At 54.2% G+C, this 17,766-nt stretch overlaps 5 protein-coding genes across 5 annotated transcripts; 3 read left to right on the plus strand and 2 right to left on the minus strand.

The window, feature by feature from the left end:
• Window positions 1–1,060: 1,060 nt before the first annotated feature.
• Window positions 1,061–2,787, minus strand: B0H18DRAFT_1211289 (uncharacterized protein; the record flags this gene model as incomplete). The annotated part of the gene is made up of 3 exons (XM_048036411.1): window positions 2,710–2,787; window positions 1,876–2,648; window positions 1,061–1,222 (listed from the first exon to the last, which is right to left on the minus strand). The coding sequence occupies exons 2-3, from the start codon at window positions 2,632–2,634 to the stop codon at window positions 1,061–1,063; spliced, it is 921 nt and encodes a 306-aa protein (XP_047893205.1). The 5' UTR covers window positions 2,635–2,648; window positions 2,710–2,787.
• Window positions 2,788–3,330: 543 nt separating this feature from the next.
• On the plus strand, window positions 3,331–6,034 carry B0H18DRAFT_1007779 (wax ester synthase-like acyl-CoA acyltransferase domain-containing protein). The gene is made up of 9 exons (XM_048028749.1): window positions 3,331–3,660; window positions 3,710–3,766; window positions 3,823–3,993; window positions 4,049–4,161; window positions 4,212–4,871; window positions 4,924–5,243; window positions 5,294–5,312; window positions 5,369–5,454; window positions 5,511–6,034. Exons 1-9 carry the CDS (start codon window positions 3,412–3,414, stop codon window positions 5,678–5,680), a joined length of 1,845 nt encoding a protein of 614 aa, XP_047893206.1. The 5' UTR covers window positions 3,331–3,411; the 3' UTR covers window positions 5,681–6,034.
• Window positions 6,035–6,426: 392 nt separating this feature from the next.
• B0H18DRAFT_933452 (aquaporin-like protein) lies at window positions 6,427–7,367 on the plus strand (the record flags this gene model as incomplete). The annotated part of the gene is made up of 5 exons (XM_048041753.1): window positions 6,427–6,827; window positions 6,875–7,001; window positions 7,062–7,096; window positions 7,152–7,245; window positions 7,302–7,367. The coding sequence occupies 5 exons, from the start codon at window positions 6,427–6,429 to the stop codon at window positions 7,365–7,367; spliced, it is 723 nt and encodes a 240-aa protein (XP_047893207.1).
• A 910-nt stretch (window positions 7,368–8,277) lies between these two features.
• Window positions 8,278–10,585, plus strand: B0H18DRAFT_954935 (wax ester synthase-like acyl-CoA acyltransferase domain-containing protein; the record flags this gene model as incomplete). The annotated part of the gene is made up of 9 exons (XM_048042306.1): window positions 8,278–8,535; window positions 8,589–8,645; window positions 8,695–8,865; window positions 8,930–9,042; window positions 9,091–9,762; window positions 9,820–10,139; window positions 10,190–10,208; window positions 10,233–10,348; window positions 10,416–10,585. 9 exons carry the CDS (start codon window positions 8,278–8,280, stop codon window positions 10,583–10,585), a joined length of 1,896 nt encoding a protein of 631 aa, XP_047893208.1.
• Window positions 10,586–11,299: 714 nt separating this feature from the next.
• On the minus strand, window positions 11,300–16,365 carry B0H18DRAFT_876938 (uncharacterized protein; the record flags this gene model as incomplete). Its single annotated transcript, XM_048040522.1, has 8 exons — window positions 11,300–11,670; window positions 11,920–12,467; window positions 12,525–12,826; window positions 13,026–13,273; window positions 14,793–15,134; window positions 15,209–15,284; window positions 15,425–16,031; window positions 16,091–16,365. 8 exons carry the CDS (start codon window positions 16,363–16,365, stop codon window positions 11,300–11,302), a joined length of 2,769 nt encoding a protein of 922 aa, XP_047893209.1.
• Between the last annotated feature and the right edge of the window lie 1,401 nt (window positions 16,366–17,766).

Genomic DNA, 17,766 nt, shown 5'->3' on the forward strand with positions numbered 1-17,766 from the left:
GATCGCCTCTACTGTGTTACTAGTACTCACGTTCGTGTAGTCCTCGTTTCCCTGACAAAGTAAGGTACAGTCCTCGTACGCAAGCAGCTGCTAACAACGCGGGTGCGTCCAGCATTCCTGGCCCGGCGCAAAGCACAATCACCTTGGAAGGCTCGGAAGTGCTTAACTGGACAGCCCTCCCTCCTCAATTCGGTAAAGGTAAACCTCCCTGGACTGCCTTACTCGTTGACTACGCCCTCACCGTGACATCATACAGGCACAATTGGAATGGGATCATCTCGTACGCCGGCGGACTCTCCATCGTGTCGCTGCCGATAAAGTGCCGTCCAGCCTCGGTGTCGCGGAACGGATCTGTACGGGTTTGAGGAGCGGTTTGAGCTCTACGTACAAAGGGCGCGGGAGATCCTGGACCATCTGGACTGAAGAGCTCGATAGAGATCTCTTTATATGCGTTACTGTTCTGGTCATGCTTCTGCTCAACTATCTACTAGTAATGCGAGGACATTACAAGATGATACATGTCAAGTTGCCTCTACCGTAGAATAAGTTGTTAATGGAAGTCATGCCTCCGATGAAACCTCTGTGTGCGTAAGAATTCGATCCGGGTCATGTCGAACATTTCTTTGACGGTAGGCAGTCTCAGGGCCCGTCTTCGAGCCAGGCAAGGCGTGCTGAACGTTTACGCTCGATTCACAAGCATGCTTTAGAAGACGCTTACCGGCCTGTAAGGCTGCTACGGAGACCAGCTTTACCGGCCTTTCGCCGTCTCTTTCCTCCGCTAATGCACACGGACACGAGCGAAGATTTAGCACCATATACCGGGATAATTGATGTCGTCGATTATGCAGTCCGGAGAGCCCACAACTGGTACAGGCGTTCACCGTATACGGACTATCACGGCCAGATACTGAACACATTTACCTATTCTATTGATCCAGATGCTGCGATAAGTACTAATATTCAAGCAGTCACTATGAAGCGTTGACTAGCAGATAGAAAAAACACGTACGACTCAAGTACGACTAAGGATACTTGCGGCTGAACACGGATCTCAGCCATCTCAGGCCATGCTGAAGAGTCCAGACTGGACGCGACCTCCTTCCTCGTCCGACAGAGTCTCCACATCCACCTCCGACTGCTCTTCGCGCCCAGCAACCTGAAACCACTGGTACGGCTCCCGCTCCTGCCGATCCCATTGATCGTAATACTCTTCAGCCTCAGCCTGCCGGCGCAAGCCAATATATTCCAATGTAGGAACACAGGTGCCAATGACACGAGCATATTGTTTCCAGTGGGAGGTCTCGCACCACGGTATGTGCCCCCAGAGTACGATAGCAACCCCTTGGAGGGGCAGAGCTCGGAGAAGCGAGAACTCTTCGGTCTGCTCACCCTTCAAGGTCACCGAATGTGATACTTAGATAAAGTCCCAATACTCACTAAAAAGGTCCCGGCGTCCTCCCAGGTCAAGCTCCTGTCATTTTCGCGATGGCTCCAACGCCAACTAGGTGTGATTCTCATGCAGCGAATCGAGGGCGCGTGACGAGCTATGATCGCATACGTGTTCGGATCAGCCTTGCATCCCAATACGACAGGCATGGTGCGTTGCAACATATTGATAGTAGGTCTTTCCAGGTGTCGGTTGGACCTACCAACGAGCATACCGGACATGCTTGGCTTTTTTCGAAAATCCCAACGCATGTCCAAGTGTCGAACCGGATGCTGCAGAGGGAGAGGACGCCCCGAGGAGACAAAGTCTAGTTGTCGCCATTGACTGATGTGAGGCACAGCAGGGGAAAATTTGGAAGAAATGTCCAGACGGCGCAGGTTTGGGAATGCTCGGGCCAAGGCTTGTAAGTTTACTGAATCATTACGAACGAGTTTGAGTTCACGAACAGCACGCCAAACCATTGGTGGTTCGAGCTCCTGTATGATGTTCAAGCCTCCATGGAGACTCAGAACCTCCAGGGATTCAGTGAAGTTGCTTAGAAAGCGGTCATCCCCGAAGGCATGATCGCCCCACCACCTCTCATCCGTCTCTCGATCGTTATATTCGACGACGCGGAGTTCCGCTTTCCTGGGGCGACTCTGCATCCTGGACAGAAGACCGAGTGTCAACACATCGGCGTCCCAGAAACGGACCTCCTGGAGACGCGGGAGGCTTGCTATGGCATCTATGAGCTGCGGCACGTCGTCAAAGATCTCTTCTGCGTAATGAATGGAGATTTTGCGTAGTTCCACTGCACCCCGGATGACATCCGCGAGCGGTGCTGCAAGAGTGAGGGTGTACGTTGGCGGTTCGGTGGCTGAGCCTCGTTTGCCCCGTTCAACGCAAAAAGCATCATCCCCGAGGGTAAGAGCCTTGAGCTTTCGGAGGCGATCGGACGCATACGGTGAGTCGAGCATGTAAGCGCGGAAGCCCTCGAAGAGCTCAGGATAAGCCAATGACGAGCGTTTTGCGCCCGGTAAACGTAGCCAGGGAAGCGGGAATTCGATTTCTTCTAAGAAACGGGGTATCGCTAGATTGTGGCCGTCGCGACAGGTCATGGAGAATTGGAGGGCCTCATATGGGTTTGCGAATGACAGAACGATATCGAGGACGTCCCAGTTCAACATGGAGGACCTCCCCGTGGTCATCGCAGTCAAGTGGTCTATTCATGTGTGAGCACGGTCAATCAGTCCATTCGCCATAGGCCCTCAAGCCCAGCTCACCTGTCCGCAAGGACTACACAATGCAGACGAAGTAGCGGAGAGATGCAACGTTTGCAAGTCAGTATAGATGGTCGTGACGGTGGGAGAAAGAGAATGGCCATCTGCTGCCAATCTGCTGCAGTGACGATTCGACTTCAGATAATAATGAAACTCAGGTAAGTAAGTTAGTACTTACTATATCGGGTCACGATCTCGGACAGCCTAGGTAGTCGGTCACTCGAGTCTCATTCAGCAACCACCCCTTCTATAGCTATGAAATAAATTGTCGCATGTCTCAATGCATCCTTGTAATGCCTGTACAAAATCTGAAGCCAATACACTGAGATCTGTGTGCAGGAAAAATCACCCTTTGCGATGATACCTATTTCTGGTAAGCAGTGTGGCTCACCCTACTCTCGACCAGAATTTTAGCTACTGAGCTCGACTCAATGATTGTATATTTTTTCTCATATTTTCTCATATTCCTGAGGTCTTTTAACATACCTTCTCAGAATAATACAGGTCATTATGGCCCATACAGAGTGAGGAGGGCTTGTCGAATGCTAAGGTGGCCGAGATCGTGACCCGATATAGTACTTACAGTAAGTTCTTAGAGACGCCGACGGCCCGACGCCACAATGACGCTCCTCTACTACAACTGCCGCGCCGCGAGGGGATCTAATATTTGCGCCCTCACCACCTGTCGGGTCACATAGGCCACAGATGGTCGAAGATGATCTTCTCAAAATGCCAGGCAGCTTTGATGTCGGCAACAACGCGCTGAACGTGGAGCACAAGCTGCAGTGGTCGCTCACTGACCTCGAGCGCACCGGTGGCCTCACAGGGTGGGTCGCAAAGTTGTTGCTGTCCGCTGGCGATTGGATCGACAACGAACTTGAAGAGCGACGGCAATCAATTGGAGGGATAGACAACTTGTGGTTCCTCTTGACCGAGGCTGCCGACTTCAACCCGGTGAGTGCACCGTCTACGTCAGGTCGTGCTTAGTTCTAACACAGAACAGGTGTGCGCGTCGACGTACATTCTGAAGGGGAAGTTGACGTTAGAGGAGTTATACAAGGTGCGTTTGTTCCTTCTTGATCATCCGAAAGTGACTTTCCCGACTGCATCACACAGGCAGCACACCGCCAGTCAGAGAAGTTCCCTAAATACAAGCAACGGGCAACCTCTGTGTGCAGGCGGTTCCACGGCGCCCGCTTCGAAGAGGACCCTGACTTTGATCTCAAGAATCATATACATGCTGTCGCTCTTCCAGAACCAGCGGGGCAACACGAATTGAACGACTTGGTCCGTGAGTTCTACTCCACTGGCTGAGTGTCTCCGTGTCAAACTGTTGTATCAGATGGGCAAGTTCATCGCTCAAGATTGGGACCTGAAACGTCCGCTGTGGGAGATGGTGCTGGTGGAGAACTACCGGGACGAGACCGGCGCTGAGAGTGCGTTGCTCACGAGAGGGTGTGTCTGTTCCTCATCTCAGCCACTTAAAGTTTTCCGACGCGTAATAGCCACCACGCCCTCGCAGATGGTCAGGGATTTGTTATTAGCCAGCTCTACATCACGTCGTATCACGACGAGCTCGTCCAAAAGATGCACTCGACGGCGGACTACCTCCACGCAGCGAAGAGAGGAAAGGTGCTACCTTCTAAGCTTCACCGCTCTCTTCGACCGCTCGACTCGCTGGCGACGAATCCGTATACCGCACCGCTGCTCGAACTCGTCATGGCATGCGCGTTCTGGTATGTCTACGCCGTCTCGACGTTCATCGGTCTCTTCTGGAGCGTCTACCAAGCTGTCCATCAAACCGCCCTCTTCCTTCTCACCTGCTGGCGCGTCGACATGCTCACGGGGCCGCAGCCAGGCCAGCGCGTGGCCGAGCGGGAGTTTGCCAGCTCGCGCGTGTTCAGCATAAAGGATGTCAAGCTCTGCCAGCAGGCGTTTTCTGGCGCGAAGCCTGGTAGCGCGGTCGCTGGCGTTCCGAAGGAGCAGCGGGAGAAGGTGCGCGCGAAAGCGGGGCACGTCACGCTGAACGATGTCGTATGCGCGGTGATGGCGGACGTGCTCGGGAAGGAAATCGCGTCCAGACCTGCGGACCAGCTGAACGGCCCCTGGGAGCGGATGAAGCGGAAGTTGAGGACGGTGCTGCCTTCGCCTATCGGGTTCTTTATGTGAGAAGCAAGATTACTCTCGCGCTGACTGCTGATTGTGACGAGATTGCAGACCGATGAGCACGCGCGCTCCCGGCGACTGGTCGATGCGGAATCTCTCGACGGGGTCCATCGTGTACTTGAACCCGTCGACGAATGTATCCGACGACGTCACAGTGCACGAGCTTCACGCGCACATCCACCAGTGCCGCGGAGAGCTCTCAATCCTTAAACACAGCCTCCTGCCGGCGTTGTGCTTCCATATCCTGCAGTTGACCGGACAGGTTCCTGCGCTGTTGGATCTCTCCCTGCTGGCGAATCCGACCAAGGACCTCAAAGAGCTATTCAACAAATGGCTGATGAGGCCGATATATAACATGGTATTGCAATCATGTAAGCCCCGCATAGCCTCCGCCCGACGACCTGTACTCACGTCCGTACAGTCCCCGTTGTTCTGACAAAGTAAGACGCGGAACCTCGTAGCACAGACTAGCTGCTAACTACACACTTCCATCCAGTGTTCCCGGCCCTGCAAACAGCACGATCACCTTGCAAGGCACGGAGGTGCTCAAGTGGACAGCACTACCTCCTCAAGGCGGTAAAGGTGAGCCTTTTGACTGCCTTGCTCGTTGACCACGCTCTCATCGTTACATCGTACAGGCACAATTGGGATGGGGATCATCTCGTATGCCGGCGGACTCTCCATAGCCGTTGCTGCCGATCAAGTATCGTTGAGCCTTGGAGTCGCGGAACGGATATGCGCGGGATTCGAGGAGCGATTTGAGCTCTACGTCAAAAGGGCGCGGGAGGTCGTGGACCATCTGGACTAAAACAGAGATACCTTGAGGCGCGTTCCAAATCCGTTACTAGCATTAGTTTTATTGTTCGATTGCGAGGACGTTATAGGATGATACACGTACACCTGCCTTTCCCAATACTGTAGGATTTGTTAATGCACTCCCACGACACCTCGCTGAGCGCGGGCGTTCGATCCGGGCGTTGTGGCTAGGGACGGGCAAGAGCTGGCAAAGCGTGGTGAACGTTGGCGTGTGCCAGTGGCATGAAGCTTGTCTCAGCGGTCTCTCGCTCTCTTGTCTCCTCTACTTAATTAACGCATGGCACGAACAGTAACAAAGGTCGATCTTGTATCCCAGGATGGTTCAAGTTGACGTCAACGAGCAACATCCTGATGTCTCGTCCCGCGCGAGCAACAGCGCGTCGGCGCCTGCACACAGTGATCTCCTCTTGTCATCGCTGCAACGATTGGTTTTGTACTTCTGGGGATATCCTACTTACTTACCACCTGTGAGGAGTCTCGTAGCGATATGATCTTGGGCGCGTAAACAAATGTGGCTGCCACTGGCTGGGTGCAGACACCGTCGCGGCTTGACCACGCCCACCGCTCGGTCAGCTTTGATACGTCTGCCGCGACTACGAGTCAAGACAGAAATGAGGTTGGCACAATTCTTGCCAGTCTTCAAGCACGGCTCTTGTACCTCCGTATACCCTCAACATCCCGCCGGCCCTCACTCTGTCCAACGCTGAGCTCAGCAGACGAACCACCTGCTGCTACATCATGTCGCAACCGAAACTCTCGTTCAAAAGGCTGTTTGATAATTGGCAAGCCGATGTCAAGGCTGCTATCCTCGAGTTCTTGGGGACGACTTTCTTCTTGCTCTTGGCATTTGGGGGGATACAGGCAGCGGAGGCAGAACTGGCTATGGACCCCTCCGCACCCTCCGCGATTCTGCACGACCTATACATCGCGCTATCCATGGGGTTCAGTCTACTCATCTCTGTCTGGATCTTCTACCGGGCTAGCGGCGGCGTTTTCAATCCTAACATCAGCCTGGCTCTCTTCTTGAACGGAGTCATCGGCCCCTTGCGCTTCGTTCTCTACTGTTTTGCTCAGCTCACTGGGGGTATCGCGGCTGCGGCTATCGTTCTTGCGCTCACACCGGGTCCGCTGTTGTCGAAGTGAGTGTTAATTGTAGCTTGTGACCCGTCCCTAATGAAGTGTTCAGCACTGTGTTGGCAAATGGCGTCAATCTTGCCCAGGGCGTGTTCATAGAGATGTTCATCACTGCGGCACTGGTATTGTCCGTACTTATGTTGGCGGTAGAGAAGCATGTTGCTACGCCTTTTGCTCCAGTGAGATTTTACAAACGACAAGAGTTATGCTGACAATTGACTAGCCTCTCATTTCTCAAGGTCGGGATTGGCCTCACTGGCTTCGTCTGCCATCTGTCAGTAGGATTCACTGTGTGCATGTTTCTGCCCTGATGTGCGCCTCGTCTTTAGCTGGGGCGTGTACTACACATGCGCGGGTATGAACATTGCGCGGGCGTTCGGACCAGCCGTCGTCACGGGATTCCCATATAGCGGTCATTGGGTGGTGAGTGTATACTAGACCCACGCGGATTTGCCACGGGTGGCTAACTACGATGCAAGTACTGGGTTGGCGACGGCCTCGGATCGCTCCTTGCAACAGCTCTTTACATGCTCTTCAAACAGTGAGTCCGCTTACCTCAGCTTGGTGTCATAGCTGCGCTTGGCTGATGGCGCGTGCACAGGCACAAGTACTGGCTCCTGAATCCTGGGCAAGACATGGTGTGCACGATCCCGGAACAGTACTATGCTTCACAGAACAGCTCAAACACGATGGGACATACGGCGGTTGTGTACATGAAGGACAACTTCTCTGCCGAATATCCTGGTTCGAACAGACATTACCATCATGATCTCACTCTTGCGAATGGCTCCGGGAACGCTACAGCAAGTGCACTACGTGTCCGCCGCTGCGCATCGGACCTTGTATGAAACGTTGCTCTAGGGTTGCACAACGTCTGTCGATCTCTTGTGCCTTGCTTCCTTGTTTTTGTATGATCCGTTCATTTGTCAATCCCTTGACTTTCCTTCAGCAGTGCGTATGATTCTCGGTCTCACACGTCTGCGAGGAATCTTAGTGCTTCTCTGAGCCATCAGTATGTACCGCTCAACGTGCGTCGAGTCCGACTAACGGCGTCAGAGTTTGATTTGATAAGCGTCCACTCTGCCAGTCTGGGCGTTGTCGCCGACAGCTATGCAACTACAGTCTGTCAATCCGCAGATCGCAGAGAACTGCGCCGCGTCGTGCGACCGCGTCGAATTGTTGCGTGCGCGAGGTCGCCACTTACTAGGACATCGTATGTCGCATCGGAGTCGATCTGACCTCCGAGCGCAGTGGCTTCAAGTATGGCCACACATCACTCCGACCTGGGGCGTCCGCGGGGCGGTCCACAGGGTCATGAGGAAAGCTGGACGGTGGTATGCTTGGGAAGTCCTTTGACCTGATACTAATCGCATTCTCCTTCAACATAAATATGAGTTGTGCGAGGTCAGGTTTCTACACTCCCTTCCCTCGCTGTACGATCCCACAAGTCCCAAGATGGTCGAAGACCGTTGTCTCAGGATTCCTGGCAGTTTTGGTGTCGGCACTAATGGTCGTGCTTTGAATGTAGAGCACAAGGCGCAGTGGTCTCTCCTTGGCCTCCGGCGTGACTCCGATGGCTTCACAGGACGGGTAATGAAGACAATACTTCTGGGTGTCAACTGGTTCTGCAGAGACTTTCAAGAGCGACGGCAATCGATTGGCGGGATGGACAACCTGTGGTTCCTCTTGGCTGACGTTACCGACTTCAACCCTGTAAGCGCATCGTTCTAGTCTATCGCGTCGTGTCTACTCATTGCGCATGATAGGTGTGCACTTCGGCATACACCCTGAAGGGAAGGTTGACGTTGGAGGACTTATACTCAGTGCGTCCGCTCGTTTATACAAAACTGCTTTCCCTGATGCATCATACAGGCAGCGCAACGCCAGTCCGAGAAGTTCCCGAAGTACAAGCAACGGGTAACGTCTGTACTCAGAAGATTTCACGGCGCCCGCTTTGAAGAGGACCCAGATTTCAACCTCAAGAATCACATTCACGCCGTCAGTCTCCCGGAACCGGCCGGGAAACACGAATTGAATGATTTGGTTCGTGGGTTCTGCTCCATTGTCTGTGTTTCTTCTTGCTAGTGATGCTGAGATGCTGTATCAGATGGGCAAGGTCATTGCTCAAGAGTGGGACCTGAAGCACCCGCTGTGGGAGGCCATACTTGTTGAGAACTACAGGGACGAGACCGACGCTGAGAGTGCATTGATCATGAGAGGGTGTGTCCATTCCCTGTTTTTCTCAGCAGCCGTCCCAACACTCCGTAGTCACCACGCCCTCGCAGATGGTCAAGGATTCGGTTTCAGCCAGCTCCACATCACTTCGTATCACGACGAGTTGGTACACAAGATGGACTCGGCGGCGGACTACCTCCATGCGGTGAAGCGAGGAAAGGTACTACCTTCCAAGCTCCACCGCTCTCTCCGACCGCTCGACTTGCTGGCGACGAATACATGGACCGCACCACTGCTCGAACTCATCATGGCCTGTGCGTTCTGGTTTGTATACGCTGTCTCGACGTTCGTCGGCCTCTTCTGGAGTGTCTACCAAGCCGCGCACCAGATTGCTCTCTCCCCCTTTAGGGCCTGCTCAGGCTGGCGCGTCGGCATGCTTACCGTGCCCCAGCCGGGCCCGCGCGTGACGGAGCGGGAGTTTGCCAGCTCGCGCGTGTTCAGCATCAAGGACGTCAAGCTTTGCCAGCAGGCGTTCTCTGGCGCGAAGCCCGGTAGCGCAGTCGCTGGCGTTCCGAAGGAACAGCGCGAGAAGGCACGCACGAAGACGGGGCACGTCACGCTGAACGACGTCGTATGCGCGGTGATGGCGGACGTGCTCGGGAAGGAGATCGCGTCCAGGCCTGCGAACCAGCTGAACGGCCTTTGGGAGCAGAAAAAGCGCAGGCTGAGGACGGTACCCCCGTCGCCTAGGATTGGATTCTTCATGTAAGCAGCCAGTCGGATTGACCTCGCGCTGGGTGCTCATTTTGATCGGGGCTATAGACCGATGAGCATACGCACTCCTGGCGACTGGTCGATGAGGAACCTATCGACGGGGTCCAAGGTGGACTTGAACCCGTCGCCAAACCTCTCTAAGGATGTCACAATACGCGAGCTTCACGCACACATCCATCAGTGCCGTAGAGAGCTTTCTATCCTGAAACGCAGCCTGCTTCCGAGGATGTGTTTCAATATCCTGCAGTTGACGGGTCAGTTTCCTGCACTGCTCAACCTATCCCTGCTGGCGGAACCGATTCCGAAACTCAAGGAGCTGTGTAACAAATGGCTGATGAAGCCGATATATGATACGTTGTTGCAATCATGTAAGCCCTGTGTAGCCTCCGCTCGACGACCTTTACTCACGTCTGTACAGTCCCTGTTGTTCTGACGAAGTAAGATGCGGAAACTCATCTCAGAGGGGCTGCTAACAACGCGGATGCATTCAGCGTTCCTGGCCCCGCAAACAGCACGATCACCTTGCAAGGCAAGGAAGTGCTCAAATGGACCGTGCTCCCTCCTCAAGGCGGTAAAGGTGAGTCTATCCAGACTGCTTTGCTCGTAATGTGCATTGACCACGCTTTCGCCGTGGCGTCGTACAGGCACAATCGGAATGGGTATCATCTCGTATGCTGGCGGGATCTCCATCGCCGTCGCTGCCGATAAAGTGCCGTCGAGCCTCGGTGTCGCGGAACGGATATGCACAGGTTTTGAGGAGCGGTTTGAGCTCTACGTAAAAAGGGCGCGGGAGGTCTTGGATCATGTGGACTAAAGCAGCAATACGTTCCGAATCCGTTCTTGCATCAGTTTGAATGCCCGATTGTGAGGACTTTACAACATGATATACATGGACTTGCCGTTATTGATAACTTGCTGTAGGATTTGTTCATAGACCTCATAATACAGTACGACGTCTCCCCGGCAAGGTGTTGAACGCTGGCGGACCCTTTGAGACCCTCCGACTTAAACATAGATTATCACACTGTCATGGTCCAGCGCTCAGCAAGTACCTGGTACTGTTCAGACAAGTGGTATGCATAGATTGTGGGCGGGTTAGTATGTCGCCCTCTCTAGATATCGATACACTTCGTACAAGTACAGCATAAACTCACAGCCACCGGATCGCTCAGAAAGCTTCAGTCGGGATCTAGTCACACATCTATACAACATAGCCGAGGAAACGTGGAAGTAGTACATAAGTTAAATCAAACGATCTCAGACGACCTCGAGCACCCTGAGAAGGAGGTGCTGCTGTGATTCTGCGTGGAGGTTGAGAAATAAGATACTTGATGTGGAAGGGTAAGTCAAGTAAAGACGTACTGATGTACGCGTTCCGTTCGCCCCAAGTCGTCATGGCAAAGCGTATCTGCGCAAGGGCGATGGAGATATTCTGTTCGTTCGCGGTTGCGGGCATCGACGTCGCGGGGTCTGTCCTGAGAAGCCTCAGCCCGCCAACAAGAACATCCGCCACGGAGAGCAGTAGGAACTAGACATGCATATGTAAGACAGGCGGTTGCAAGGATGCGAGGATGCCGCTTACCCCGATGGACGAGTCGATGAACGTGAGCGCGCGAACGTTGATCTGACTGAGTGCGTTTGCAGCGGCGCACGCGGCTGCGAAGGTCTGGCTATCCAACGCTATCCCGTTGCCTCGCAGGTCGAGCGGCTTGTGCAGCTGTATGGTCGCGCAATTGACCAGCATGTGGACGAGGAGCAGTCTGCTGAGCAGATCTTGTCTGGTAGGATGAATCGCGTTGAGGGTCTGTAGCCCTGCCTGGAACCGCATGATGCGGTCGTCGAGGTCAGTCGAACCCAATACATAAGCGGCCACATCTGAGAGTGTCAAATGATCAGTGTCTCGCGGGTGACCGGACAAATTGTTCTGCTCACCGTTTGTGAACTGAGCCGAGACCTGAGTGGCAGAGCAGTAGATCGCAGCCGCTTTGGCGTGCAGTTTCAGAGGGTCTTGTTCAACGGCGACCGCATGTGAGCCGAACTGAGTCTGAGACTGCTGCGTAGCTACGATTAATCGTCAATGCTGCAGCACTCCCACGTCGACACTCACGTTGAACAGTGCTTCTGCATCCGCCGGCCCCATTTCGAGACCGTTGTTTGGAAGAATAGGCGTGCGGCCCATTATCGGCGACCAACACTTGTCGAGCACTAGCATCGCCCAAAACGCATTGACCCGCTCGTCCTGTTCGATTTGATCCACAGGCGGAGGAGGTTGGTACCTCGAAAGTTGCGCGTCTGCTGGCAGAGTCTGGCGCCCGCCTCCGAGCTCGTGCATGCCACTTGCCAGCACCATGGCAGAGGCGGCATCCATGTGATAGACGCCTTCTAAGGGGCGGTTGCAGGAAAAGAGGTAGTTCGCGAGCAGAATCTCCGTCTGCAACACGTCCAGGATGGCGGGTGGGCTCAGATCTCCCAGCGTTGCCGAGAGGTCTTCCAGTGCGGAGGCGAGGAAATCCGCCTGGAGGCTTTGGAGGCGACCATCAACCGACACGTACGCCCCAACCAGACAAACCGCGTTCAGCAACGCACGCGCGTGCCTCGGTAAGTTGATCATTGGTTGCGCAAAGATCCTTTGGAAGAAGCGAGGAACGTGAAAGAAGAAACCGGTCTGGGATGCCGCTCCTGAGAAGCAGTGCACGCTATATCATCGTCAGAGCCAAAATAAAGTGCGAGACACAGTGATGGGATCAACTTACAGGGCATGTAAGGTTTCCACTGGAACTTCTTGACGGTTTCTGCTGCGTACAGACCGTCCTTGTTGCCGTTTGTGAAAAAGTGCGTACGGGTCGTGTAGGAGGACAGGACCTGACGTGTTGCCTTCGAGCTGAGCGATCCGCGACTTGAGTTGACTGATTTTGTCCTCGAGAAGCTGCGCCCCGTGAAACTTGGACTCTCCGCCGTAGATGCAGTCGTCGTGTACACCGGCCTTCTCGCACTGGTAGCACGTCGGACGGACCCCATCGCACCTCTGCAAAGTGGTCACGACACGTGAGATGGTCTGATAGGTGATGATGGTGGATACTCACGATCTTCTTACGCCTGTGAAGAGTATCAGCTGTGTGCCACAGCGTTTGAAACAGAACATGTTACTCACCTGCACCGTAGACACGCTCGAATGTGAGAAGACATGGACTTTGTTCAGTAGATCGGTGTTCACCTGCCGACCACAGATGTTGCATCCTGGCTCGTACATATACCTTCATGCTGGAGTTATGGCTATGCGATGGAATGCAACCGGCCATGCCACTCCTAGGCGTGGACGCGCGACGCACGGTGTTGACTACCTCTACATTCGTAAAGCAACGAAGTAGGTTGTCGCAGAACATAGCTGAGGAGTAAACGTCTTTTGTCGTCACCGACCGATCATCGAGGACATGAACTTTGGCGTCGTCGGTGGTCCACCGTTTCCGTGACAGAGGCGGAGTGGCCGAGGAAGTGTACCTGTCTAAATTAGGTATGGCCGCCATTGGGAGTTTACGAACGCCCGTTCCTGTGAAGTCCTCTTGACAGATTGCATCACAAGCCTCAGCTACACCGGAGCGCTGGACGCGCGCTACTAGAGGCTCCGGCTCGTATGGCTGATAACAGCATGATTCCCTGGAGAAGACATCGGCCGATGAGTAGTTACACACTACATCGCGGACAGGTCTGACTGGGACCACTTACTTCGTCGCACTGGAGTGTACTAAGACTGTACTTACTCCGGATGTGGACTTCAATATCCCTCGTCGCAGCCGCGTGTTTCCGCATAGTACTCAGATCCGAAAGTCGAGAGCAGAGCGGGTTCAGATCAATTAAGAGATCTTGAGTGGTAGACATCATCAGCTCGTAACTTAACATCGCGACTCGGACGCTACCGTGACAGCAGGAGGCTGATATAGATTCCAAAAATGGGAATTACCGATGATATTCCCACGGCTACTAAGAGTTGCGTATTAGTAAAGGTCAATGAATCACCTTCAATCATTACATGCAAAGTCGACTTTCTCTTCGATGTCGCTCGATGCTCACCCTGAGTAATGCGTCCTCCGTCCCCTACTCATCCATCGGACGGGACTGACAAGTTCATTTTACTGTACGCTGGATGCGATGGCATCGAGAGAATAGTAGCCTCGGGCAGTCGGGCTCGGGTAGTCGGTGTGAGCCGCCGAGGCTACTTAGTCTCCCCCAGGCAGACCCTAAAAAAACCTCTTTGAGTGGGGGAGAGGACGGTCATCTAAGGCGCCGAGGCCATGGTGGGACCGGCACCCCTTGGGCACCCCCATCACGTTTCTGCCAACTGCCCTAGTAGGTTCGACACAAACCCCGCATCGCCACGTGTGGAGGGTCTTGAGCGAGATTACCAACTGCCCAGTAAGTACGTAGCATCTGCACTGCTACTCCAAAAAAAAAGATGACGCTGGCTCAACGCTGGGCATGCATTGCATACTGAGCACAGTAACTACAAAGGTGAACGAGTCTAGTACGTGATGTATTCGGAATTCATAATATACGATAGTGACTGATCTAGCAGCAGACTGACGGCGTACAAAACATGTAAGTTAAGTGATACGATGCAGAGATTGGAAAGCAGGGTCAGCGATGTGTACATAGGATGATTATATCAGAACACGACAGCGTCATTATTAAGATCACCCAGTGAGCTATACGGTAAAGAATAAAACAAGTGACAATCTCGGAAAGTAGGGTTTTGGGGATTATATTCCTTGCGTCGCGTCGGCGAGCGCAGTCTGCTGGGACCCTGTATGGTGCGTGACTATGTCAGGTTTTGCCAAAAGAACACAAGAAGGACACGCACGGATGTATGCGTTCCGCTCGCCCCACGTCTCAAGCGCGTACCGTATGTGGGCCAGGGCCACCAGCAGTCGATTCTCTTCGCTAGATCCGACAGCAGCCGCATCCTGCCTAAGCGATATGAGCGCGCGCACGAGGACCCGTGCAACAGACACAAGCAAGAACTGCACAACGACGTAAGTAAGCACGGCCGGTATCTACGAGAGTTGATCGACTTACGCCAACGATCGGATCGACGTGCGCTATCCCCCCAATATTGATGCGGCTCAGCACGTCCACGGCAGCGAGAGCGGCAGTGAGGCTCCTAGAGTTCGGCACGATCCCAGTACCTCGCACCTCGAGGGGCTGGTGCAGCTCTATGGTCGCACAGTGCACGAGCAGGCTGATGAGCAATATCTTGATGTAGAGATCCTGTCGCGCGGGGTGGATGCGGTCCATCGATGGCATAGCCTGCTGAAATTGCGCAACACGGTTGATCAACTCTTGCCAGTCCGTAGGAAACACGTTGTTCACTAAGTTCAGCAGTACGATAATAAAGTCAGCGAAAGTCAACGACGAGGGTGATTCGTGTGGAGATTGCTCTTACTAGTGCCGAACTGAGCGGCGATTCGGGCGGCGGCGCTGTACAGCACCGAGGCTTTCGCGTGCATGGCCGCAGGGCTCTGTGCGTCGTTCGAGAAAACGGGGTCATAGAGGAATGTCTGGACGGTGCGCAAGCTGCGCATGCCCTCGGGAGACGGGTTCTGTATCCACGATGCATGTCAGCGAAAGTGAACATGGACGCCGCGTACCGCTCACTTACACTTTCGTACATCTCGATGCACCGTGGCCACGGAGTGTCAATCTCGGTGCCCCTCGGCTCGTCGTCGGTGAGAACGGTCGTCCTGCCTAGCGCGATGGACCAGTTGCGGTCGAGTATGAACGTAACCCAGAACGCATTGATCCGCTGTCCTTCGTCGATGGGGTCGGTAGGCGGGGTGAGCTGGTACCTAGACGAAGCGTCGCCCGCCACCGCTGCATAGCGCGCACTGCGGATCTGGTGCAACCTGCTCGCGAGCACAATCGCTGAGGCAGCGTCCATGTGGTAGACACCCTCGACAGTGCGGTTGTTGCAGAAAAAGTAGTACGCGAGGAGCACCTCGGCCTGCAAGACGTCCATGATCGCGGCCGGCTGCAAGTCTACGAGCGTAGACGAGAGATCCTCCATGGCGTATGCCAGGAAGTCTTCCTGGAGGGTTTGTAAATTGATGTCCGTGGAAAAGTAGGCGCCAAGGAGATAGACCGCATTGATGAGAGTCGATGCATGCGTGGGGGACGTGGACAGGGGCAAAGCCGACGTGCGCTGCAAGAAGCGAGACACGTGCAAGAAAAATCCAACCTGCGAAGCACCGCTAGAGAACGACCGCATTCTGCATGACACGTCAGAAGAGGATTTCTAATCAACAGAACAAAGGCTAATACGGCTTACAAAGCCTGAGTCGTAGCAGGGGGAAGTACACGACGCTCTCTGTTAGCCGGTGTTGCTGACTGACTGGTGCGGGCTTGAGGATACGGATCGTGTAGCAATACTGGTCCTGCAGTGTTGCTCTCGAGAAACCTGATACGTCCCTGGAGTCGACTGATCCGTTCCTCGAGCAGTTGGATTCCCGATGTTTCTGCGCCTTGACCATATACGCACTCCGTCGGTGTGTTAGCCTTAACACATTGCTGGCACGTCGGGCGCGCAGCGTCGCATCTCTGCATGGTAGTCAGTTCGTCTTGCACACTCGACCCACATCGAGGAGACCCACCAGCTTCTTTTGCCTTTGAAAGGGTCCATTAGACAGCGTAGTTCAAGGAACGTTGTAAAAATGACATACCTGCACCTAAAGCAGGCTCTTGTGGTGGACGCCATTTAGTGCGATGTACGAGTGGGGGATGCAGTACTTGCCGGTTTGAGCTCGACGCTCCCGCCCCTTCATATAGTCATCCTCGAGCGCAAAATCTCTACAGGTGTACGCGTATTTCTCTCAACTCGGAGCAGGGGCAGTGCGCGACGGCGTCTTGCTTTCGCGCGCATGCTCTGTCAGACGTCGGGTTTGGTAAGGCGAGGCCAGTAGACGGCCTGTAGCGGATTTGGGGGACTCACGATGACTGAGAGACCGTGCCAGTTGTACGCTTTCTCCACTGACCGACTCCGCGGTGATAGGCTCGCTCGGCCAAATGTAGAGCCCCGCGACAGTAGCCTCGACCTTTGCAACGCAAGGTAAGGCGCTTATTTCCTTTTATGGCAAGGCCGACACAAGCGCAGATGCGTCATAGCGTTGAGCCGACGCACATCAGTTGCCGTACTGAACGGAACTTACTTCGCAGCGCCGGAGCCAACATTGCTGAGGATAGGATGTGGAGCGTGCTATTCTTCGATGTCTACTGCGTGAGCATGCCCGAAAGCCGACGGTCGCCGCACCGTCTGAGTGAGCACAGAGCGCAAACTCACCTTACTGCTGAGGGTGCCACAAAGGCGATGACAAATGCTCGGAAGTGAATTCTCTCCCTACGGTGACTCCATCGACATTAGATTCGCGGCCCCGACAAAGTCGACAACGTACCGACGAAAGATTGAAGTCGGGCATCGCCCTAAGTCACCGAGAGGAAGAGGAAAAAAAGTCCGTACGTCGGCGCTATCTTGACGGCAGTAGAAGTCGTCAGTCATACGGCACTCGAGGCGGCCATGCCGTGTTCGTTCAACGTTTCCGGCCGCAGAGGATGCCGCTCCATCCTGGTAGTGTACGCGAGATCCCTCGATTTGACGAGGTAACCATCGTCATCCGAACCAATCTGTTGCATCTGCAATCGAGCGCAGATCGCATGGGTTGCGATGATCTTGATCTGGGTCTAGCGTCTAAGCGGAACGCTTAACTTGGGACCAACTTAGAACACGGGGGAAGACAGCGAGAACATGTCATACCTCTGTTCTTGTGAATAGGCCTGAGGTCGGTTTGCGCCCTCGACTCCACGCACGCATCCGACACCCGGAGCGCGTTTTGCACGTCCAGAGCACGTCGCTCACGTCCGGATACATCTCGACGCCGCCGCCACGTCACCCGCGTCGACCCGACGCACGAAACTCAGCACGTGCAGGTCGACCTCTGCGGAGGTGTGAGG

This window comes from Fomitopsis serialis, assembly GCF_022376445.1.
Source record: "Fomitopsis serialis strain Sig1Antser10 chromosome Unknown B0H18scaffold_34, whole genome shotgun sequence".
Lineage (NCBI taxonomy): Eukaryota > Fungi > Basidiomycota > Agaricomycetes > Polyporales > Fomitopsidaceae > Fomitopsis > Fomitopsis serialis.

What these genes read in the sequence shown, in the direction of transcription:
- B0H18DRAFT_1007779 (XM_048028749.1), top strand. Translation starts at nt 3,412, where the DNA reads ATGGTCGAAGATGATCTTCTCAAAATGCCAGGCAGCTTTGATGTCGGC. An exon ending in CGTTAGAGGAGTTATACAAG is followed by an intron (nt 3,767 to 3,822) that starts GTGCGTTTGTTC and finishes TGCATCACACAG; the next exon opens with GCAGCACACCGCCAGTCAGA. An exon ending in ACCTCCTCAAGGCGGTAAAG is followed by an intron (nt 5,455 to 5,510) that starts GTGAGCCTTTTG and finishes TACATCGTACAG; the next exon opens with GCACAATTGGGATGGGGATC.